Consider the following 24,473-nt stretch of genomic DNA (forward strand, 5'->3'; position numbering starts at 1 on the left):
TTTAAATTTTGATGATTTAGTTACAATATTGGATAAAAAAAAATCTGAATATAATTAAAAAGTTAATTTATTTCAGTAATCCAATTCAAAAAGTCAAACCCATATAATACATTTATTGCACATAAGTGATGTACTTCAAGAAGTCCAAGAAATATTGACTAATGAAACCAATAAGAAAAGGATTTTTTTATTCCTCAAATGACCAACAGCTAGAGCTATATGCAAGGAGTCCATTAGAATGTTGAGTGGAAGGAAAAAGTGCAGTAGAAAAAGTGCAAAGTCAACATTTTCAGCTGGATAAAATAAAATGTTGCTAACATCTATTGTATAATTACAACAAAGTGTTAGAGTCATACTAATAAAAAATAAAACATAAAATTACAAAAATAAAGTCATAATATTACAAAAACCAAATCATAAAATTAAGAGAATAAAGTCATAAAATTACTACGACTTTATTGTCGTAATATTATGACTTTACTCTCATAATTTTATTTTGAAATTCTTTTTAGCATAGCCCTAATGCTCTGTTACAACAGTGCAATTGTGCAATTGAGCTATGCAGTGTGGGCTCAGACGTCGCCCGGCCAAACAAGGTCTGCGTCAGGTGCTGGGGAACCAAAGCACCTTGATGAAAAATGGGCTACTGGAACAAGACGGAAATGGGCGAGAGACGAAAACATGGATCTGTTGGAATGCTACTACTCAAGTAACCCTAGTCAGAGGGGTTACANTTATGACTTTACTCTCATAATTTTATTTTGAAATTCTTTTTAGCATAGCCCTAATGCTCTGTCATATATATATGTGTGTGTGTGTGTGTGTGTGTTTGAGTGAGTGTGTGTGTGTGTGTGTGTGTGTGTAAAACATAATCCCACCATTTTTAAAAACAAAACAAATGAATAACACATCCATTTACTGTAGTAACATAATCAGCAAACTTTATAATAAATAAAATATAATTATGGCTTTCCACTAAGATTCTGAGTGGGGCCCCATCTGGGTGCGCCCCTGGTAGGAAAGGGCGATTTAAAGGAGGAGCCACATAGGAGGAGGAGTAGAAGGAAGAGGAGGAGCTGAAGATGGAGGAAGAGGAGGTGTCCTCCTCAGTGGAGACCAGAGGAGAGGAGCGGCCGCCATGTTAACCAAGAAGCCCGGAGCCTCGGTCCTCCCGACGGGTAAGTATAGCTTCTGTTCCCGGCGTAGCGGCCTCTGATCGCGGCTGCCTCGGGACTTTTACTCCGCCTCGGTTTGATCCAACCTCCGGGAGCCAGGAAGGCAGGGAACTCCCAACAGGAACGGCTGGGAGGTCTGCTAGCTTACCTGGTCGCAACAGTCTGCCTGTCCCTGGGCTCCAGCTCGTTAATTTATCCGTAATCTCCTAAAGTGGAAGCCGGGGGAGGAGGGGGGAAGATCGGAAGGCTTACCGATCAGACGCCGCTGAACCGGGGGAAGCTCCGGGCGTCTCCGTCGCTGTCTGTCAGGTTTATTTTTAGCCCGCAGATGAGAGTTGACAGCGGCAGGAGAAGCGGCTTTTCCTGCTGCCTTTCTCGGTTCTCTGGAGCCTGTTTGCGCCTCCTTTGTGGAGCCTTCCCGGGGTGGTGCTGCGCCGCTCGGACGGCTCTCTGTGGGGGTTCGGTTCGGGGGGTGTAACGCTGGATTTGGTGTTAGGGGTATTCTGCTCGTGTTTTCCGGTTGCTTGGTGATTTTTTTGGCCTTCAGGCTGGTTGGCAGGAAGACGGCTTCCTTTTCAGATCTAGATCAGGTCAGTTGCTTTATTGTTAAAATCTCCTTTTTATTACACATATCTTCAGTTTTAAACTTACTTTGAAGCTTGATAAAGTGTTTTATAATGTTAAAGTTGTGTAGCTGCTGCCAGCTTTGTGTTTTCATGAAACCTGCTGTTACTGCTGTCTACTCTGAGATTAGGGATGGGCGACTTGGTAAAAATATCACGTGTGGTTTCACAGTAATTATCTTATTAAAATGTCCAAACACAGACAAATCAAAGCAGATTTTGTTTGATTGAATGGGGTATTGAAATACTGTTTAAATGATACAAAGATACTGCATGTTGGACACAAATTAAAGGTACGGTACGTCTTAAACCTGAATTCTGGGGTAATTTTTGTTACTCTGTTTCAGTTCATTCCTTTAAGAGGTTGTGATGTGAATATTCGGAATTTGGATGCACCGATATGAAAATATGGGCATATACCCGATTATTAAAGTTACTGTTGGCGCTTGCTAATTAGCATGTATAACAACTCTTTGGAGAACCTTGGATAATGAGTTAAACATATGTAATTTTCCTTTAGGGTTAATTAAGTATTTTTTTAAAGTTTTGCACAAAACTCCCAGAATTAAAAAACAAAAAAAGTAGATAATTGCTATTTAAGCTTTCAGGGCTGTTCTTATTTTGGCTTTTCCAATGGTTGAAGTGAGTTACAGAGCCACCAGTCAATCTGAATCAGACTGGTTATTAACATGTTTAAAAGTAAAAAATCAAATTTATATTTTTAAAGAACTGTGATTACATTTGTTCTGTAAACATTGTTCAGCTAAAAGTGGCTTATTTTCTAAATAATCTTGTATATCATTCAGTTAGGTGACGATTTAACTCCTAAAATTTCCTAATTATGAAGTTGAAGCCGTATTCAAACTGAAATCTTACTCTGTATTGTTTAGTTCACTCCCGTTTAATCCAGTCATAATTTAATTAGTTGGAATCAGATTATCTGTCCAGCTTATCCAAATTGTAATTCAAGCAGACCAAAAGTAGGAAGTGGACCACAGCCCAGGGCATTCTGGGTAAATGCAACCAAAACAAAAGTGCTAGCCTAGCGCTACCGTGTTTCCCCGATAGTAAGACACCCCCGATTGTAAGACGTATCGGGGGTTTCAGGGGGGTCGGCTAATATAAGACATACCCCGAAAGTAAGACATAGTGGGGCTTTTGGGGATAAAAAGAAAGTAAGACACTGTCTTACTTTCGGGGAAACACGGTAGCGGGAGAAATGGCTCATGGACAAAAGACAAATCCTCCACCTGCTAAAATCTGATTCTGCTCCATTTTTGTTACATTTCCTAAAGAAGGAAGTTTTTTCTTCAGAGGTTTTTGTGTCGTTTCCTTCAGTGGTTCTTTTTGCACACTCAATAAAGTGCAAAAAAATAAAAAGAATGTAAATAACACACACCCCAATTTATTCGTTCCACTTCACCCTCATTCAACTTGTTTTTAGTCTCCAATAAAATCCAGATGCATTTGTTGGTTCACTCAGATTTGTTGTTTAATTGAGAATGGATACAGTTCTGTTCATTTCAACAAACATTGAGATCAGAATACAAAAACCGGCATCATAAACTCCAGTCCAAGTTATAGTTTTGTGATTAATGTATTTATGAATGAATTACTGACATTAAAAATTGAAGCATTTTAATCCAGTCAGTCAAAACAAATTCATTTCCATTTCAAGCAGTTCAATTTATTCCAGTAATTTATCCATTTAAGTTCATGTTTATCACAGTTTAATGCAGTTAGACTAAATTATAAATGAAATTGCATAATGTGTGCCTTTTTTATTTCTGTTCATTTAACTGAAATGAACTGGGAAGTGAAATAGACTCCACTTAGATCTGGGTTTCTTTCCATTTTAGTTATGATTCAGGAGACCACTGCCATTCATTTTCATGCTGGAACATTAATGGGTATTTAATGTTTTTTTCTGGCTTACATTAAGTTAACTTGTCTAATATGTCAAAAATATGTTGTTTTTTTAAATTGAATAAACTGAAAACATCAGGGATAAAGATTTCTGTTTGGACTCTGACAAACTGTTTATTATCTTCTTAAAAGTCCTAAGCAAAGTATCAATACCAATATAGAGTTAAGAACTGTAACAAATTCTCAATATTATCAAAATATTGGTAGCTAATAGTCTTAGCAAGCATGCTAAGATTAGCCTGTTCATGTTACAAAAGCTACAGTTAGCATAGCACACAGTGCTAGCTGCAGATTGCTAATGACAGAAAAACAATGTCCTCTAAGCATAGTAATAGTAGCTAACATGCTAGTCTTGGTGAAATGCTAATATTAGCATCTTGGCTGCTGTTAGCATTTTAACTCACAACAGTATAATGTCTGCAGCCTGCATAGCAGATCAATGGACAGCTCTGTTTTCATAACAAATGGATGCAAAGCGTTTTTTGATATTCAGCTAATGTAAAAACACAACTAATTAAGAAATGCAACTAAAATCATACATGAATAAGCTTTTTCACGCAATAAGTCATTAAAATCAAGGGGGCAACAGATGTAAACATGGCCGCCACGTTTCCTTTGAAGTTTTGTGAAATGCACAAAATCTGATTACAGCTGAAAAACCACTTCATTGTAGAAAAAAACTATTTTTTTCTGGTGAACTTTTCCTTTCAAATGGCATGTTTCCATTTAAATTTTGCTACTGTTAAACATGCAGTTTGTAACTTGTTATCCGGAACTAGTTTTTTAGAATGATGGCTACATGCTAATGCTAGAATGTTTGCTGATGTTGGCATTAACAAAATAAGTGCTGAATTTTGTAATTTAATGATTATAACTGACAGACTCCAGACTTCTCATGGACTCTTGAGTCCAAAACGGATGCATTTTGGACCTTACTCGATAATAAAACAAACTTTATTATGGTGCTAAGCGGCACACAGTGGCAGATACCGTTGATATTTATACAGGATTATTCTCCTATGAGTTGCAGTCTTGTTGAAAGCAAAAAGCCATCTTTTTTTCTGTCTTGCTTGCCTATCAGTTCACCAACACATCTTGTCTTGGATCCACAAGCTCAAGAGTTTCTTGCAGAATGCTACATGACTCCAACATGTCAGCATGTGAGCGCTGGGGTCACACGTTAATATAAAACGAACACCTGCAGCTACCTCGCCTCCAACGCTAAGCTAATCCAGTGGGCCGCGTGTATTTTTAGCTGCTTGTAGAAAACTATCTGGGCAAAGAGAATCCAGGGGAAATGTTTTGGCAAAACAGAGTGTCAGCATGACCGACGGTGAGTTGTGGACTGTTTTTAACCTGCAGAGATGACACTGATTGGATAGGGGAGACTGGATGAAGGTTTTGACGTTCACTTTGGCTACTGTATGGTTATGTTAAACCCATGCAGTCACTAAATTCACTTCTCTTCAGTTACATTCCAGGCTTTTCAAGGCTGGAATGACTTAATTTCTGTTCTTCTTTTCATAAAATGTTGAAATGGTTTTGCTTTTCAAATACTTGACCCCAAGTGACCCAGTTCTGTTTTCTGAAGATATTCTGTTTGTTTTTAGGAGGAAATATTAAAAAATGAGCCAGGATTCAGAGTTTGATTTAAAAGAAAATTGAAGGATCAGGACATAAAGTTAGGCTGATTTGTATGCTTGTCAGATTTATTTTTAAATATGTCTTTATTTATTTAACTACAGCTAATGTGTCTTAAAGGAACCACGGGGGATTCTTGATTTTATTATTGATTTTAAATGTTAATAAAATGGCTCAACAGTCGCTAACTTCTTCTTATACGTACTGAGTACACGTTTTCTCTGGTGATGAGCTCCAAGTCTTTTATGATGGACAGCTTCCCTGCCATCACCCTAATGTTTAACTCCTTCCTCAGATTCTTTATCAGATTCACGTCTGGACTTTGGCCCAGGCTAATAAACATGCTGGTTGAATTAAAGATGGCCTTAAATCTAGTGCCAAAGGTGTGATTCACATTAAAAATGGCCGCTCTTTATCAGGTTCGGTAGGACTGAAGATAAAGTCACTTTCTGTCTCACCTCAGTTCCTCTGATTGTTGTGGAGACGTTTTGGCTCAGTCCTCTTCCTGTGGCGTTGCGTCACTGCTGGCATGATCCAGTTTGATCCTGTTGGACAGATGACCTCACGTTTGTCTCAAGAATGCTTTGGTATACGGAAAAGATAATTAGTAACAAAGCAAACCCAAATCACCACCCCTCCTCCACCATGCTTTACAATTATCATGAGGACATTGTTCGAGGTGTCTTGAGGTTCTTCCAGATGCAGCATTGCACGCCAATTACTTTGGATTTGAATCTGGATTGGTCCATATTGAGAAGATTGGCTCTTGCAAAGTGTTTGAGTCGGAAATGCAAAGCAATGGTTTATTTTCTAGACCCATTTCACATGTTTTTACATTTTGGTTGTCTTAACACATGATGGTATGTGTGATGGTGTAGTCTGGCCACTGCAAATAGGGGAAAGAAATTAGAAAAATTGCAATAAAAAAACTAAATTTCTTAGATTAAGCTCAGTAATTTTCTGGAAAAAATGTGGATGATTCTGAGCTCCAAAAGTTAAAAAAAAAAAAAAAAAAAAAAAATGCAAGAAAAAAAACAAACTTGAAATTCTGATCTTGTGAAGTCAAAAAAAAAAAAAGATTTTAGCTCAGACATTTTCAAGTTTGTTCTAGAAAATTTCCTAAATCAATCTCAAAATGTGACTTAATTTGTTGAAATGTACAGTTCTTGATATCTCCAGCAGAGCAACAAACACAAGCTTTTCCAGAGGCGCTTGCAGGATCTGCGTTCCAGTTACAAAATATTGTAATATTGTTAAAACTATTCGTCGATGTCAACAAAACACAATTCCGTTCGGAAGGACATTAGATATTCAACATGGTGGATCGTCTTAGCCCGGTATCTTTTTTTTTTTTTTTTTTTTTTTGTCTTAGCCCGGTATGGGAGCGCGTGTGGCGTTCCCGGCAAACGAGCCCGTTCAATGTGACGTTCAGCCAATCAGAAAGCGAGGCGACGGGAACAAATGCTGCGTTCCAGTTAAACTATAAAATGGAAAATTCCGGCTTTCCTGTCGGATTTCCCACTAGGAAACTGAGAACAACTCCGAGTACCCTCTGTTATGAAGACGGACTTCGCGTTTCAATATGGCCGCTCCTCGCATTAACATCAACAAGCGGTGGTGGGAACGCCCGTATTTTACAAGACAGATCCAAAAGTGCCTAAAATCAGTGTATCATGCATCGCCTGCAACTTTAAGCTGAACAAATTAAAAGTGGCATTTACTAATGAGAAGTTAAGCTTAAAATTATGTTTATAAGCACTATTCCAAACAATAGGGTGTGACGGGTCTGACGTCAAATCCAACTTCGAGTTTCCGAGGTAACCGAAACGCAGCATAAAATACACAGAAGCCAAGACAACCGCCATGACGCACCAGAAAGTCCGACGGACGTTGCAGACGCTTTGTTTTGATTTTTCTCTGCCAAATACAGTCAGAAAGCTATTGCTACTGCTTCTTATCACCCACCATGTTTGTTTACGCTGAATTCACGTTTAGTCTCGAGAGGTTCTGCGAGATTTCCCGAATGTCGGTGAGTGAAATCGGTTCCTGTGTGTTTTGGAAATCGGCCGACAATTGTAAAATCTTGCCGTGTGAACCAAACGGCCGGCATTCTCCTACGATGCTGCACGTGTTTGTTTTATTTCTTCAACGATTTTAACTGTAAACCTCTGGAAGAACTTGAAAGTTCACCTTGAAAGGTTCTTGAATCAGACTGAACCAGGCGGAAGGACCAGGCTGATAAAGTCGGCGTTTTTCCTGTTTGTTTGGATGTTGCATCACAGGTCGTTGCTGTAATTGCCTTGTCATCTCAGTCTGGTCCTGTTTCAGGTTACGTGAGCTTAAATACCGAAGCTTGACACGGCGTGGTTTTGGTTTTCAGACCCAACACGTCTCTGTCTGGAAACTGCACTTTGCAACCAGTTGTTTACAGGTTCAGATCTAGGCTTGGTGTTTGGGTGGAGTGGGGGACACTTTGTACTGCTGTGGGTTGTGTTCTGGTTCTGTTCCACTCTGGTGTCACTCTTTCAGGTTTTACACAAACAGACTTTTAGAGAGAATGGCCCCTGCAGGGAGATTGTTTGGATTTTGACCCGGTGACGAATACCAGTCGAACCGGCTCCGGAAAAACAGTTTTTTTTTCTTCTCTGCTTTCACCTAAGGCTAGTTGGGCATTAATCAATTTCTCGGTGTGAAAATGTTTTTTCAGTTATTTTAAGCTGGAAGCATCTGAAAAAGTCAGAAACGCATGACTTGTAGGTTTGTTTTGATTCAGTAAGATCTTCTTCCTTCAGGCGCTCAGTGGAAAATTACATCGGTTCTGGTCCAGATGAGAAGAAACCAGTTTCCTCCTCTTGCGTTAAAGTTTGCTGCGTTCACTGTGCCTCAGACACAAGGCTGAAACTAATGATGTTCAATCTACTGATTATTCATACGATTAACTGATCATTCTCATGATTAATTGATTAATTCTGTCAACCGATGAATTGGATTAGAAGATTGATACAATCTTAACTTTCTTTTTTTTTTTTACAATATTAGAAATTAAATTAGATGTAAAACAATTACATTCCTTTTTTAAAGAAAATTAACATTTTACTGATTAAAATGGAATAGCGTTCCTTGGAACATGTGATAATTTGTATTAAGGGATTCAGATTCTGCAGCGAAAAATATTTCTGCTGGACTTAACATCAATAGAGTGTTGATTAATAGTACAGTTTTGGCTTAATTACTCTGCTGAATATGTTGTTCTTTCACCACATTGTCTTTTTCTGAAGTCTGTATACTCCAGGTAACGATTAATCAATAACTAAATTGGTTGATGATTATTTCAATTATCGATTAATCGTTTCAGCCTAACCCAACATTGTTCTGTGTAGAAAATATTTACAGACTAAGAAGGTTTATTTTTATCTGAAATCCAAATGTACATATTTTTCAAGGCTGCTGTTCTTTTAGCAATGAGCCTTTTTAATGCTCCAGGTAACGATTAATTGTTTAGAAAATTAGGTGACGATTATTACAAAAGACGATTAATCGTTTCAGCCCTGAGACCGAATGAGTCGAGCAGCGCCGTAATTTCCGGGTCACTTTGCGAAATTTTGCGGCCCACTCCTCCGTGAGTTCCTGGCCCAGCTGGCCGACCCTCCATGCGGTCACTTCTCCCCAGCATGCCAGGCGCTCCGGCATTTCCAGCCCGGTGTCGGGTTTGCGTTCAGAACCGCGCCGCTCCGCTCTGGTGGCGTGCATCTGTCAGGTGTTGGGCAGAGGAAACGGAATGTGTTTTCCAGTAGAGGTCCCAGTTGGAGTCTCGGTGTGCCGCCGAGGAGGATTCGTGGATTAGAGTCCAGTGCTGATGAAAGTCAGACGAGCTCCTGCAGATGAAATCAAATCCTCTCCATCACGAACCAGATCCATCCACATTTCTTCTCGGTTCTGGCATCATGACTTGTGCGGCTCTGGTTTTCTGCAGATTCATCTTCAATAATGCCTGAAATAATGGATCAGTGGTGCTTCACTCAGGCTTGGAGCAGAACCACACCTGAAGCTGCTTTTAGTGGTTTATTTTTTCAGAAGAACATTTAACAGCTGATATCCAGTAGAAAAGTAAACAAATAAAATGTGGAAGTGATGAAAAGTGTCCCACAGCATCAAGCTGCCACCACCATGTGAAGGCTGGTCGATACGGCGCAAAAACATAAACAATTTTTCATACCAAATCCTATTTCCAATTTTAATAGTTTTTTATTTATTTATTTTTAGAAATTTATCTTTCAAATGTTAAGATTATTTTTAACACAATTTACATAAATATATTTTAGAGGTATTTTTGTTAGTGGAGAGTGTTCATCTATTTAAAATTCTGATATTTTATGCATTTATTTTTCAAAGGTATATGTTTTTCATGTAATTTTTAATTTTAGTTTTTAGCAGTATTTTTTTACCCCATTAATTTTTTTAATGGGTTAAGAATTTTTAATGTAATTCTTAACTTCATTTTAGAGGTATTTTTATTTATTTATTTTTTTAAGTTTAGATTTTTTTAATGCAATTTCTATTTTTTAGCTGCATTTTTATATATTTATTTTTTTGTAACTTAATTTCATCAAGAGGAAATTGACAGATTCTCAGATCAGCTGATTGGACTTCCAGTTTTAACCTGCAGTATTTGAATTTAGAATATTTCAAAAAGAAATCCACTTTTTGTTAAAAATAATCTTTTCCAGTATAATTTGAACATTCAGTTCTTCTTTGAACATGTCTGATTGTGGTTCACTTCTTCAGAACAAACCGTCTCCGAGAGGCTGAAAGTGAAAGAAGCAAATGTTTAATATTTAACGACGATGCAGCCATTACAGGCAGGAGGTCATGCAGTTGACCGGCTAGCAGCAGGAACCAGTCCTGAAACGAGTCCAATGGGGAAATCCTCCTGGGTGGGTTCGGGTTGAGCAAACAGACTTTATCTAGGACCCGTCATGGCTGCCCGTCGCTCCTCATTAGCAGGATTACAGCGAGCGTCCAGATTACAGCAGCAGAAACAATCTGCGACCGGAAGCCTGAGACGGTTTTGGAAATGCAGATTGATCCCAGCTGTCAGAAAACTTATTCAGTAAAAATACCGAACTATTCCCTGATCTGATTTTAAGTTTTAACGTGTTGAAATTATCCTGAAAAAGCAACTTACGGAATATTTTAAAAAGAAATCATGTCTATGTTAAAAATATTCCAGGGTTAAAGTAGAGATCCGGTCAGCCAATCAGAATCCACCTGTTTCCCCTTGATGTGCTCTGATTGGTTATCAGAATGTCACATGACCACATGAATGGGGAAGGGGATGACCTTTTATTTCATTCAAAATAAATAACTTAAAAAAAGTTACAAAAAATATCTCTAAAAAATACATTATAGTTACGTGAAAATTTAAAAAATAAACATCTACAAATGAAGTTTCAAATTACATAAAAAATGTAAATAACTCTTAAAAATAAATTTAATTAAAAAAATAAATAAAGGTAATCATAACTATCACATAGCCTGCAACACGTCTCACTATTCTTCTTTTTTAGCACTGATCTGAATTATCTGTATCTGTTTACATGTCAAGATTTTCCCAGTGTATAAATTAAAAAGACTTTAAATTTATTGTAAATTCAATTGGTAAAAATGTCAGTTTTTTATTATAGTAAAACTGACAATCTGATCTTTTTTTTTTTTTTTTTGCTGATTGGACAAAATTAATTTTTTTGCTTTATTGGATTGTTTTCGGTTTCTTAATTTTTATTTTTGCCTGATTATCGTAGAAACATTTCGTTTCCTCTAAAACCGAGCGGCTGGAGCGACGTCTTTATATCTCCTGCTGGTTGGAGACGATCTGAGGTGTTTTTGACCCGACTGGATCTGTGAGGCGAGGAAGACATGAAGCAGATAAATCTGCCAAGAGGAAAAGTTTTCAGAGAACCTCTGCTGTGGTTCATCCAGCGTGACCTCTGACCTCTGTGTGCTATCGTCACATCTCTGCTAAAGGAGGTGAAGCTGCAGGAGAGTCGAGGGATTACCGCGCTAAAATAAAACCTTCATCCGTCTTTAGGCCGAGTCAATCTGCTGACCGATTGAGTCCAGAGCAAAGCTGCTCCAGAACGGCCTGAGCAAGAATTCAATCAAATCTTGATTTAAAGGGACAAACCGCACATTACCTGCTCCTCCGAAGGCTCTGGAATCATTCAAATAAAAGCTCAGTCTGTGTGCCGGGCAGCAACGTCTGCTTTGCAGAATTATTTTAACATTTTATGGGCTGAATGGCTGATATAAGGTCATCAGGTTTACCTCTGGACATTGACTAGGCCACGCCGCAACATGCATGTTCTGGCCATTTATTTTAGGAAATAAATGCTTCTTAAGAATTGCATTTTAAAAAATGCATAAATGTACACAAATAATTTGAACAAAATTAAACAAAAGAAATAAATAAAAAATGCCTGTAAACATAAAAATAATCTTAACAATTTGAAAAAAGAAATTATTTTAAAAATAAATTTAAAAATAATCTTAAAAACATTTGACAAATGGCTAGTTTCAGTGAAATGATGTGATGTGGTTTGTTTTTCTGTACATTATGACGCGTTGCTTTATGGGAACAGTCAGCCTACTTCCTGTAGTCCAACTGGTTCTTTTCAGCTGATTTCCTGATTTTTTAAATGAAACTGACCTCAGATTTAACAAACGGAAGTGATTAATGAGGGATGTCCAAAGTACATTTACCAGATATATTCTACAAGAATAACATTTCTATTTTTTTAGATTATTATTGAGCAGATAAATAAAAAAAGATACAAATAAAAAAATGTTTTTCAGTATTTTTTGTGGCTCCATGTGTTTACAGCTTTACAAGTCTGTAAACGTCTCCCTCAATGAATGAAATGATAATCTTGTATTTTTTTCAGGTTGTCCTTGATTGATTAAATAAAACAGTTTGATCTTTAATATTTAAAACAAAACGCAGAAGCAAGCAGACGAATATTCTGCAGTGGGAAATAAAAACGGTGAATAATCTGGAGATATTTCAGAAATTCCTCACATTCTCTCTCTCTCTCTCTGCGTCCTTCAGGCAAATCGGGCGAGCCGGTCTGCTCTCCTGGTCACAGCGGCTCTCAGACAACATCGCCCGTCGCCCTGCCACCACTGCGCAACAACAACCACAACCCCCTGACGGTACACACACACACACACACACACACACACACACACTCTCAGCGGCCTGCTCTTCAGGGTGTTTTCACAGCTGCAGCATCACTGATGTTCCTCCTGACTTCAGCCAGCTCTGATGTTTGGGAACAATCACTAGGGTTCTTGCTCTGCTCAGATTCTCCTGCAGGTGGCGCCACTAACACCCGGAGCTGTCTGCAGCCGGAAACAGAAAATTAATTTATACCTGTGTATGTTTCTCAGCCATCCATCCAACCGTTCATACAACCAACCGTTCAACCTTCCAATCGTTCATCCATCCGTTCATCCATCTGAAACTCTAAATTCGTCATGAAAACTCTGGGTTTTCTGTGAAAACTTGCAGAATCGTTTTTTTCGCTGCTTTTCATCCTGGATCCAGAGGAAGACTCCATGTTTGTTCGTCGCTCAGCAGAACTTGGAACGGATCCAATTTGATTTGGACCTGGATTCTTTTTATCACCGTCAGCAGAAACGTTTTTCTCTTTTCTCTGGTTGAATCTGTTAGTTATGATTTCAGCTCCAACCAGATGATTCTGAACTGGTTTCAAATCAGACGCTCGCTTCACGACCTCTGACCTGTCGGCCCTTCCTGTGATGATTCATCAGCGAAGCAGCCATATTGTTTTCAGGTGTGGGCGGAGCCACGACTTCACAGTCGGCCATTTGTCACATCTGACGGCAGAAACACACCAACCTGATCTCAGAGGGACGGTTTGATGTCGTGTTTCTTTCTTTCTCTCTCACACACACACACACACACACACACACACACACACACACACACCTCTTTGAACTGAGCTGCCTCACCATATGTGTGTGTGAATTCGTCTGAAAGGAACCAGGTGTGCTGGTTTCCATGGCGACAGGGGGCGACTCGAATCCATTAATAAGTACTAGCGTAATCAGGCTGTCGGCATTCACACGTTCATTCTGTTTCATCATGTTTGTGTTTATTTTTCTAGGCTATGCTAATATTTCTCTTTATTCTCCTAAAGAACTAATTAGTTTTAAAAAGCAGCAGCAGGATGTTGTCATGCATGTTTAGTTATTTATGGAGTTGAGGTACAAGAAACCTTCAATATTCATCCACTGTGATCAGAAAACCAGTTGGGATTATCAGATCTTTGTTTTTATATGAAATATTCAGATAACAGTCATCATCAATCTAAAGAGAGAAGAAAAGTTTTCCATGAACATTTTATTTGATATAATGTTCAGTGTGAATTGTTGGTGCCTTCTCCTTTACGCTGTCTTCTGTTTTCCTCTCCAGGGAGGTTCTAAGCCTGCCATGTCGGACAACATCCAGGTCTCGTCTCAGTCGCAGGTCCACATCACCCAGCTGTTTGAGGAGAACTCCAACAGGCGATCAGTCCTCAGCACGCAGCCCAACGGCCTGGCCCCGCTCAGCTCCAGCCGGACGGGCATGCCGCTCCCGGACCGGCAGAGTTCAGCCACCGACGCCACCCATCATGGCCGCCAGAGCACCACCATCACCAACAAGCAGGGGGACGCCAAGCCAAAGCCCTGCCCCATGTCGCCCGACCTGGCCATGAAGCAGTACATGTCCAAGCTGTCGTCCTTCGAACACCACGAGGTGTTCAGCTACCCCGAAGGTGATCCGTTTCGACCGGGAGCGCCGCCTGGGGTTGGTTGTGTCGTGGGAACGTCGTCTGATTTGGTTCGTCTCTGTTGTTTCAGTGTATTTCATCGGCCAGAACGCAAAGAAACGCAACGGCGTTCTGGGTGCAGCCAACAACAGCGGCTATGACGACGAACAGGGGTCCTACATCCAGGTGCCACATGACCAAATCGCTTACCGCTACGAGGTTCTGAAGGTGATCGGAAAGGGCAGCTTCGGACAGGTACGAGCACACTGGCTTCACGTTTGATTGGTCGGTTGTCTGAGAACTCCAGCCCTCTAATATTTTACATCTTTCTGTGGAGTAAACCTAAAATATTCAGCAGAAACGGAGCTTGAAATGCGTTAGCTCAAAGCTAATTTACATGCTAATGTAGCTGATTGTCCGGTCGATTCGTTTTGATTGGGACCAAAGTTGCAGCATTTGTTTCATTTTCAGCTGCTAACCACTTCAGCCTTTTTATACAATACTAGAAATACATTAAAATATCCAAATAATTTGGTACATTATTTAGTCAGAAAATAAACATTTCAGTGTTTAAGATGCAGTAACGTAGCACTCAGTTAGCGAAACTGAAGCTAATACTGCCACTTTTGGCTAAAACATATTTACAAACAAAAGTGTTTTTGTTTTAAATGCAAAATGTATATTTTTTGTGCAGTTTTGGCTTAATTACAGCTCTGAATATGATGTTTTTTCAGAAAATGTCCTTTTTTTTTGGTCTGTATGTTCCAGTTAACGATTAATCGATTACTAAATTAGTTGACTGTTTTTAAATGATTAATCTGATTAATCGTTTCAGCCCAGCTTTAGATTATTTTTGCTCATGTTGTGCCTTACTGTGGTTGCTTTCATCATTTTCTGGTTATTTAATGGATCATTGATGGTCAGGACTCTTCCTTTCCTGTAGCCAGGATGATTTATTAGCGAACCATTTAAAAACCCCAAAATCTAAAATTATCATCAGGATTGTGACTTTATGTCTTTCAACTGTTTTCTCCATGAGAGCAGCAACAGAAATCCATATTAAAGCTAAATACATTATATATCAGAGCAGAAAAGACCGCAGTGGATTATAAATCACTAAATACCACAATGTTGTGATATCTTGTGTTTGCTTGTGTTGAATCAGTTTTATCTTCCAGCAGTTTGTAGTTTAGACTTTGTTTTTGCTGTTTTGCCCTGTTTTGCTTCACTGCGCCTGTTTTGGTCTCAGTTCTGCTTTCTGTTCTCATATTTCTTCTGTTGTTATCTGGAACCTCCCTGTGGTTTGGCAACTTGTTGCTGTTAGTTTCCATAGTTTTTGCTCATTTGTTGAATTTTTAGTCTCTTTCAAGTGTCTGTTGTTTGTGTTGTTTCGTCTTTCTGTGTTGCTCATTTTAGTCTCGTGGCTTCGTTGTTTGGAGATCATTTTTTATATTTTCCATGTTTTTCCGTCATTGTTGCTTTAAGTCACTCTAACAAAAGTAACAAAAATGTTATTGATTATTCTAAGGAATCAATTAATCTGATTAAAAAACCAACATCCTGGAGATTTTTAATTTATCCACAAAAGCTTTTTTTTAATAGAATTCTAGAAATGCATTAAAGGATACAAATAAACATAATTTGTAGCAAATGATGCACCTTCAGCTAAAAAATACAGAAATTTTTATCTTGTAATCAAAATGTTTTGTTTGTACAGTTTTTCCTTAGTTACTGCTCTGAATGTGTTAATCACTTTTCAGTCTGTACACTCCAGCTAACGATTAATCATTACTAAATTAGTTGACTATTAATTCAACAATTGATTAATCATGATTCATTCAATTAATTGTTTCAGCCATACTTTATTTTTGACATAATTTAAATTTCATTTTGTCTTTTAATTTCTCAATTTTGCTGTTAACTTTTGTATTTTAATGTTTTGGTATTTTAAATGTTTATTGCGTTTATATTCAGACGAGTCGTGTTTCCTCCTGAAACACTTGTTGCTGTTCTGGTCAGGTTTGGATGACGTGTTGATGTGAGCGCCACCTGCTCTGACAGATTAAACATTAATCAGCGTGTCGCGTTTCCCCTCCTGCAGGTGGTGAAGGCCTTCGACCATAAAACCCAGACCCACGTGGCTCTGAAGATGGTCCGCAACGAGAAGCGCTTCCACCGGCAGGCCGCGGAGGAGATCCGCATCCTGGAGCACCTGAGGAAGCAGGACAAGGACTCGAGCATGAACGTCATCCACATGCTGGAGCACTTCACCTTCCGCAACCACATCTGCATGACCTTCGAGCTGCTCAGCATGAACCTCTACGAGCTCATCAAGAAGAACAAGTTCCAGGGCTTCAGCCTCCCGCTGGTCAGGAAGTTCGCCCACTCCATCCTGCAGTGTCTGGATGCGCTGCACAAGAACCGCATCATCCACTGCGACCTCAAGCCAGAGAATATTCTGCTCAAGCAGCAGGGCCGCAGCGGCATCAAGGTAAAGCACACGAGTCCCTCGTCCGCCGGAGACGCACTGCAAAAACACAAAACCTTACCAAGTATTTCAGTCTAGTTTATAGTGCAAATATATTAGAATTTAAATGAGTCAAATATTACAAATAACTTTTCAGCAACATATAGGAGCTTATTTAAAGTCAACAACTCTTTAATATTTATTAAAAAGTTCAAGTCGCAGGACTACAGGACTCTGTTCTCCTGCAGGTCATAGACTTCGGCTCCAGCTGCTATGAACACCAGAGGGTTTACACCTACATCCAGTCCAGGTTCTACAGAGCTCCAGAGGTGATTCTAGGTAAAGAATGCTCCAAGCTGCAGCAGCTACAACAATCCGCTCACAATAACACACATTTAATGTTTGAAACAAACTGTTTTATTAGCTTTTTGGAAATTTAACTTGATGCCAGTTATAGATGTTTCGAAAAGCTATTTCAAACAGTTAATTGCTTTGTTTGACCAGAAGAATATTAGCTGGACCTCGAGAGGTGAAAGGTCTTCTTAAATCATGTCAGAAACTAAATTAAGGGTATTCTCCCACCAGTCCTGCTTAGTCCTCTTTAGTCAAACTCTGGTTCGTTTGGGGGGGTGTGAATGCGTAATCGAACCAAAAAAGCAAACTGGTTCATCTAAAACCTCGGTTTAAAACCATAGTTTTCAGTGAACTCTGGTTCGGTTCGAATGCATATGTGAAAATCAAGCAGACCAGAAACCTCTCCAAAAGCAGGAAGCGGACTATAGTGCAGGGAATTCTGGGTAAATGCAACCAAAACAAACACATTAGCCTAGTGCTAGCAGGAGAAATGAGCCGTCTTCTACCAAAGACAAAAAAGAAATTCTCCACCTGCTAAAATCTGACTCCATTATTGTTAACATTTGGTGAAGAAGGAAGTTGTGTTCAATGTTTTCTTCAAAGGTTTTTGTCGTTTCATTCAGTGGTTCTTGGTGCAGCGCCCCCACAGGTGAGGAAGGGGAGAGGTTTTTCAAAGGGTTTGATGCAGTGCAGTATGAAAGAACTGCAGCACCTGAATATGTAACGAATGTTGAGTTTTTAGTCCCCAATCAAACTGAGTCTATCTGATTATCACCCCAATTCCTCTAAAACAGTTTTTTCAATAGAAAGACGTGGAAACTAGATGGGCGTAATCATTGTAATGGATAAACTGCTTGTTGGGTTGCAGAAATTTTCTTAAAATCTGTTTCTTCCTGAAAGATAACGACCTGTTGGACTTTGTTCTCCAGGCTCCAGGTATGGGATGCCTATCGACATCTGGTCCCTGGGCTGCATCCTGGCTGAACTGCTGACCGGTTATCCACTGTTACCAGGCGAAGACGAATCCGACCAGCTGGCCTGCATCATTGAACTAATAGGCATGCCCAGTCCGAAGCTCCTAGAAGCCTCCAAGCGAGCGAAGAACTTCGTGTCGTCCAAAGGCTACCCGCGGTACTGCACCGTCACCACCATGCCCGACGGCTCCGTGGTCCTGAACGGAGGACGCTCCCGACGGGGGAAGACACGCGGCCCCCCGGGCAGCAAGGACTGGAGCGCCGCGTTGAAGGGTTGCGATGACCCGCTCTTCCTGGACTTCCTCAAACAGTGTCTTGAATGGGACCCGGCGCTCAGGATGACGCCGAGCCAGGCGCTGCGCCACCCCTGGCTCAGGAGGCGGCTTCCCAAGCCTCCGTCCGGAACCACAGGAGAGAAAGTTGCCCCAACCAAACGCACCGTCAGCAACGGTGACGCTTCCATCACCTGCATCTCCAAACTGGCCTCCACCTCCACAGCCACCACCTCTACCAAAACAAGGACTAATTTAGCGGCCATTACAGACGCCAACGGAAACATCCAGCCAAGGACGGTGCTGCCCAAACTAGTTAGCTGAGAGTGAATACACCCCACCCCCAGTGGTGGGGAATAAAGGCTGAGTTCAAAAGTAACCAGCTAGACCTGAATAAAACTGGTCCTTCCAGTTGTGAAGCGCATTTGGTTATTTATTGCATTGCTGGGGTGCATTTAAGTGAGATGCAGTCCTGACGTTGGATTATTGAAGAACCTAACCAAGCTGGGATGCAACCTAAAGGACCCTGGGTGCATTCGGAAACCTCAAATTCAAATCATCGGGAGCGGATGAAGTTTGAAGTTTGGGCAAAAGGACGGTAAAGTGACGACACGTTGTGGGGCGGTTCAGACAATCGGAACACATCACACTGCTCTGTAGCTCCAAACTCACTAAAACACATCAGAAACATGGTGCTGATGGAGGGAACAAGGCTTTTTAAAATATTTTATAACAATCTTTTTAGCTGAGTCATGAAATCAGTTTAACACCAAAAATGTTGAGTGACTTCAGTCTTACAGGTTTTTATCTACAGTTTTAGGGTTTCACCTTCAGTTTTATGTCATCAACTGATTGTAGCGTGTGTCTCTTGACCCTAAAGCTGCGTCTGCTTTTTGGTTCATTTAATTTTTGAGGTTCTGATAGGCAACGATCCAAATCACAGCATCAAAACTCTCTAAACCCTGATTTTAAACAGCTACCTGAGAGCTGGCTAACAGAATTAGTTAGCCAGTTTTATATTATATCTACTAGCTAGCCATGTTAGCATGGTAGCGTAGTGCCTGTTAGCTGGCTAACTGCTAACTAGCATGAACTGAGTTGGTAAACAGCTATATATTCATGTTTAGCTGTTATGTTGCTACCTATTTTCGACATAACTAGCTAGCAGTTAGCCTAGCACACACAAAAGAGTTGGCTAACAGTAGCTGACTCAGTGTTTTGCCTTGTATATCAGTCATTTGGCTAGTATTAGCCGTTATAGCCATAGCATGTCAGCTCTCCACTGCCCGGCCTTATCATTCTCAGACAGAATAACAAAATATTTCTACTTTCTATGATTTTAAGTTTGTTTTCCAGGTTGTAAAGCAGGTGAGACGGTTGAGGACGTAGAAACGGTGGTTCTGTTTACGAGAACAGGCTTGATCCCTCTGTATGAAACCAAATGTGAATTTTTGGGGCTCGACCAGGCTGATGAAGGAGTCGTAACCTCAGAAGGTAAATTCAGCGTGGTTTACAGACGAGTTCAAATCGAGGCCTCTAATGGTGAAAAAAAACTAAAAAGAAGCATAAAATTGACATGTTTTTACAACAAATCTATAAAATAACTCACAATTTTAATAGTCTGCAGTAAAGTTTATGTGGATATTAAATAGGAACCTGTTGTAATTTGACTCTTATCAGATTTCTTCTTTTTTTTCCCTCCACCTTAAATGGAAAAATGATTAAACAAATTTATATTAGACAACCTGAGTAAATACATAATTCAGTTCTTTATTATTAAATGCACTAATAATCAAAAATAAGCAGAAAACTGTGAGGGGGAAAATACTTTTCATACATAATGAGGTAAGCTTTCAGTAAAACCAAAGGCTCTGGCTAAAACAAACTTTTAAAACACTTGCTGTTTTTATCTCATTTGATTGTATCAAATTGAAGAACAATTACAATTGGAAGAGCTCAAAAGTGCAGATTGTTGTCAAATTCACCAAACAGAGCAAAATGGAGGCCCAAAGAGACAGAAACTAGAATATTTTGAGAATGATTGGATACACTGTACTAAGGTTTAGATGAAGATTGTTTTTCAATCTGTGTAAATACTTTAGTGACGTCCCAGAATAAAAATGCAGCATTGTTAAATCTGGATCTTTGAAAGAAGTCCCTTTAAAATGTACATGATATGCCTTTAAAATCGGCTTCAGAGGAAGCCTAACGAGCTTTATTTTTAGTTTAGGCAGATTTGTTAAAGGAACAAAGAAACGAATACGACCCAAAAAGTAACGAAAAAAAAAAAAAAACAAAGAAAAAATTAATTAGACTTGATACAAAAGCTGCATTTAAAAAAAAAAAAGTTTTACTAGGGAAAGATGAGAAATGTGGCACAAAAAAGAAGTACAGTGAGATTTTAGAGCTGATATGGCTTAAAAATTTAATCTCCAATTATTTTAATCTTTTTTTTACATAGCAGGTCCGATTTCCAATCTTAATTTTTTTTCTAAGATATAAATTACAAATGACAAAACATTTTCAAAAAGTGGCATTTTATTAATTTCTCCTGCTGTATGACAGTTTTAGGGCCAGGATACAGCAATTTTCATTAATTATGAAAAAATAGTCATGGCATTATCAGAAGAATGTCTTGAAATTACAAAAAGTCATTTTAATGTGAAGAAAGTTTTGATAATTAATTATTTCTTCATTTTTCTAATATAACTTTGTTCTTCTAATTAAAAAAAGAAAAATATCTTATATTTGGTCACTAAATTGAAGTCCAAACAAATAGAAACTAGTCAATCAAAATGGTGGCATTGGTTAAAAATAAATAAATAAATTCAGATGATCCAAAAATTAAATCTTTAAATCAATTCACCAGCCCAGATTTGGTTTCTTAATTATTTGCTGGTGTTTTACATTTAAACATACAATATTAATATCAACAGCAGGTTCTCTGGGTTTTGGGCCGTTGGCTCGTTTCTGGCACCGCCTGAATTCTCATCAGCTTGTGAAGGAACCGATGTTCCAGATCTCACTGCGATCCGTCGAAGGTTTGGTTTCTGATGATGCAGGTGAACAATAGAGCAATGATCAAACTTTAATCCTGGTCCTTTTAAATCAGTGTTGCTAACCATCAGGGAGGGGGCGACGACGAGTAAAGCATGTTAGATTTAATTTATTTGTCACATTTTAATATTTAAAAGTCTATGTATGTACAGTGAGGTGCAGTTATTACTGTATACTTGAATGTGTGTGTTTGTTGCAGGACGCGTGTGTGCAATATTAAAAAGTTCTCTTAAAACTTGTTCCCTTACAAACACACACGATATTAATACACAAAATCTGAACGCAGTCTGAAAATAAAGTCACATGAGGAGGTGGAGGATGAAGATGAGGAGGAGGAGGAAAAGGTTCCCGGGATTGGCTAATCGGTGTCCGTTGACATAATGTAGCACACAGGAAGTGAAAGACGATGTCATGATGCACAGGAGGAACCGCAGATGCTACAAGCTCCGCCCATCTCAGGGGAAGCTCCGCCCCCTCCTGGTGCAGGAGGGGGAAAAGTAGAAAATGTGGAGTTGATTCTGTTTTGTTTTGATAAATTGAGTTGATTGTATGTTTAGTTTTTTTTAACGTTTTTTGTGAGACGGAGTGCTGAGAGTCGTAACTTTGTGCCTTCAGTATCTCGACGCCATGCCACGCCCTCCCAACACACACAAAGATGATGTCATTATTCATTTATTATTCAGCCTGAATTGGCTGAAAAATACCAACAGTATCTCATTTTCCAGTCTCCATGCTGTGTAGTCTGTATTTTACAGCCAACATTACATGATAGTGCTCCATATGCCATATTTTTTTATTTTTGTCTTAATTTGGAAAACCAATCTAATATAAATGTTGGATTCCTGAAGTTTAACATATTTGTTACTGTTTAGCTTCAAAACTACTTCTGGATTACACATTTGGTGCCGTTAGTTGCCTTTTGTTTGCCTCTGAAGAATTTGGGAATGACGTCTTTTTTAAAACATTTCTTTGTACAAATAAAACACTTTTATTTGTACAAAGTTTGACTTTGCCTAGTGATGTCTGCAGAGGGGTTCAACTCAGCTCGTATTTTCTGCCATTTGTCTAACCACCCAACGGTAGACCTTGGCTGCTCCGAAGGCCCGGTTCGTCTTGTGCTCCTTGACCTGTAATGCAAAGGAGAGGTGTTTGGTTCCTGCCATTTTCCAGCAGTTTGTCATGATCCGAAATGGCAGGAACTCAATATCATTCGACTTACATTGATCAGAAATCCTTCATCCTTTTCACTTGCGTTGGTCCTCGCCTCTTCGACCTCAGCAATTGTCATATTACGAAGTACACCTGTCCTGTGTCTGTAGACACGGGACAGGTGTAAGCTAAGGAGGCTGAAAAACCTCCGCATGACCTCTTGCGAAGTGTCCTTTTCCAGTATGTCTGAAAAGAGGAAAATTGAAGAAAACACCTTGAAAAACCTGGAATGATTAACAATGCAAGGTACTTGAGATGACAAGTCTTACCAAAGACTCTGGGAATTTCGTCTCTGCATATAGCCTTGCAGGTCTTAAGGTGCCGTTTAGGGATAAGGTGTTTTGATTTGGCCCTCTTCACCGAGATCTCCCTCATAACAACCCGTCTCGCTAGACAGGAGACAGATGAGGACAGGGCCCGGATGACCCCTACCATGGTCTTCCTGGAGACCTGGGACATCAAAGGAGGACATTTTTAAAAATGAAAGGATTACTATTTGCAGAAAATTTAAAAAAAATACAGCGGCAACAAGAAACGTAGTGGGGAAAAAATTAAAGATGAATGAATAGATCTCCAAACTTAGGGTCTCAACAAAGTCAGATTTTACCATTACTCACATTTTTAAATTAAACAGGAAATTATAACAGTCAAAGTAACTCAATTGGGGTGTCTCCGTTTAGTTGTTTCTACTAAAAACAGAGGAATGGTTATTTGCAGTTAAACATATTCAGGGTGAATCCAATTTCCAAGCTTACCCGAGTCCAGCTTCCGGTATGCTATGGCTGCCGTTTCCGTTGAACGTTCTCAACTCTCATCTGACGTCATTCCCAAATGCGAGTTCCAACTTCCGAGACAAAACGAACGAGACAAACTATAAATAGGCTTCCGACTGAAATTAAAACACCGTTAGCGCTAGCCAAGAGAGCAGTTGTCATAATGCCATTGCTGACGCTCATATTTCTATCTTGCTAACCCTACCTGTGGGCCTCTGCAATGTTTACAGATCCAGCAGAAGAGACCAACAGCCCAACCGCAGATCGTAGCTTTAAACTGCTCTGCACTGATGTTAGCATTTCGTGTTTGTGTGTGTTGGAGCAGAGAAGGAGAAGTTTAAGTCATGGCAGCACAATGTACAGACACATATCAGCCAACTGTCGTTTGCTAACGACAGGGCGAAGCTAACACTAGCCGTTTGCTGCACTGACGTTGGTTTTACCTATTGAAGCTACCACTAGCCTACTGCTAACTGAATGCTAGTAGCAAATAGCAAAGGGTTTTCTTGCTCTCTGCAGCTTCGTTGAGCTCTTCAACGAAGTTCTCAACCAAGCTGTTAGTATTAATGTGGTTGTTTTTGATGTTTGTACCTCAGATTGCATTACTGTTGTCATTTATATGACTAACATCCAGGGCATTTGGTTTAATCTACCAAAGTGCATTCCTTTACAAAAGTAGCTAAATGCTAGCTACTCCAGCAGTCACATATAGGCAGTCAGAAAGTAAGAAACAAGCAAAAATACAATAAAGAGACAATTTTTTCCTATAAAATGAAAAAAGTTTTAACTTACCTCTTGGTAGCACTCTGATAAAATTTTTTGTTCACGTGAAAGCGGTTTTAGCCTGTTAGCTAATTAGCTCACTAGCCATTGGCTTCTCTCGAGAAGTCTTCGCAGCCAGACATTAGTGAATTGTTTCTATATTGTTTGTCAGCTGGGTTTTATTGTTGATTTTTTTTTAAAGATGTAAATATTGTGCAAAAGTGTTTGAATAAAACATTTTGGGGATGGGGGGGGGGGTATTCAATGGGCTGTGGTGCCACTGCACGGCCAGTTTTATTTTGTACTGTATCTGCTGTACAGAACACAGAAATTGACACTTTTTTAGTGAGCCTTTGTTAAATTTTATTGTGGTGGAAAAAATTATTAATAAAAACACTTTTATTGTCAA

The 24,473-nt window shown here is 39.4% G+C and overlaps 1 protein-coding gene and 1 long non-coding RNA gene across 5 annotated transcripts; one reads left to right on the forward strand and one right to left on the reverse strand.

Moving 5' to 3' along the window:
* The first annotated feature begins 989 nt into the window (after window positions 1-989).
* Window positions 990-24,473, forward strand: dyrk2 (dual-specificity tyrosine-(Y)-phosphorylation regulated kinase 2). 4 transcript variants are annotated; one of them, XR_001660126.1, is made up of 8 exons: window positions 990-1,178; window positions 12,471-12,574; window positions 13,860-14,202; window positions 14,288-14,451; window positions 16,298-16,687; window positions 16,912-17,002; window positions 17,947-22,912; window positions 23,099-24,473. XR_001660126.1 is itself a non-coding variant. In XM_007541102.2 (7 exons), the coding sequence occupies exons 1-7, from the start codon at window positions 1,139-1,141 to the stop codon at window positions 18,585-18,587; spliced, it is 1,773 nt and encodes a 590-aa protein (XP_007541164.1). In that variant the 5' UTR covers window positions 990-1,138; the 3' UTR covers window positions 18,588-24,473. The 4 variants fall into 4 exon arrangements, 3 of the variants coding, with proteins under 3 accessions (XP_007541164.1, XP_016520962.1, XP_016520961.1); XM_007541102.2 differs by having other exon boundaries at window positions 17,947-24,473; XM_016665476.1 differs by lacking the exon at window positions 990-1,178 and adding an exon at window positions 1,683-1,765 and having other exon boundaries at window positions 17,947-24,211.
* LOC107834335 (uncharacterized) lies at window positions 1,185-7,275 on the reverse strand. Its single transcript, XR_001660128.1, has 3 exons — window positions 7,238-7,275; window positions 5,824-5,910; window positions 1,185-1,756 (listed from the first exon to the last, which is right to left on the reverse strand). It is a non-coding gene; the product is annotated as an uncharacterized LOC107834335 (long non-coding RNA).

Source organism: Poecilia formosa, unplaced genomic scaffold, assembly GCF_000485575.1.
Source record: "Poecilia formosa unplaced genomic scaffold, Poecilia_formosa-5.1.2 Scaffold588, whole genome shotgun sequence".
NCBI classification, from domain to species: domain Eukaryota; kingdom Metazoa; phylum Chordata; class Actinopteri; order Cyprinodontiformes; family Poeciliidae; genus Poecilia; species Poecilia formosa.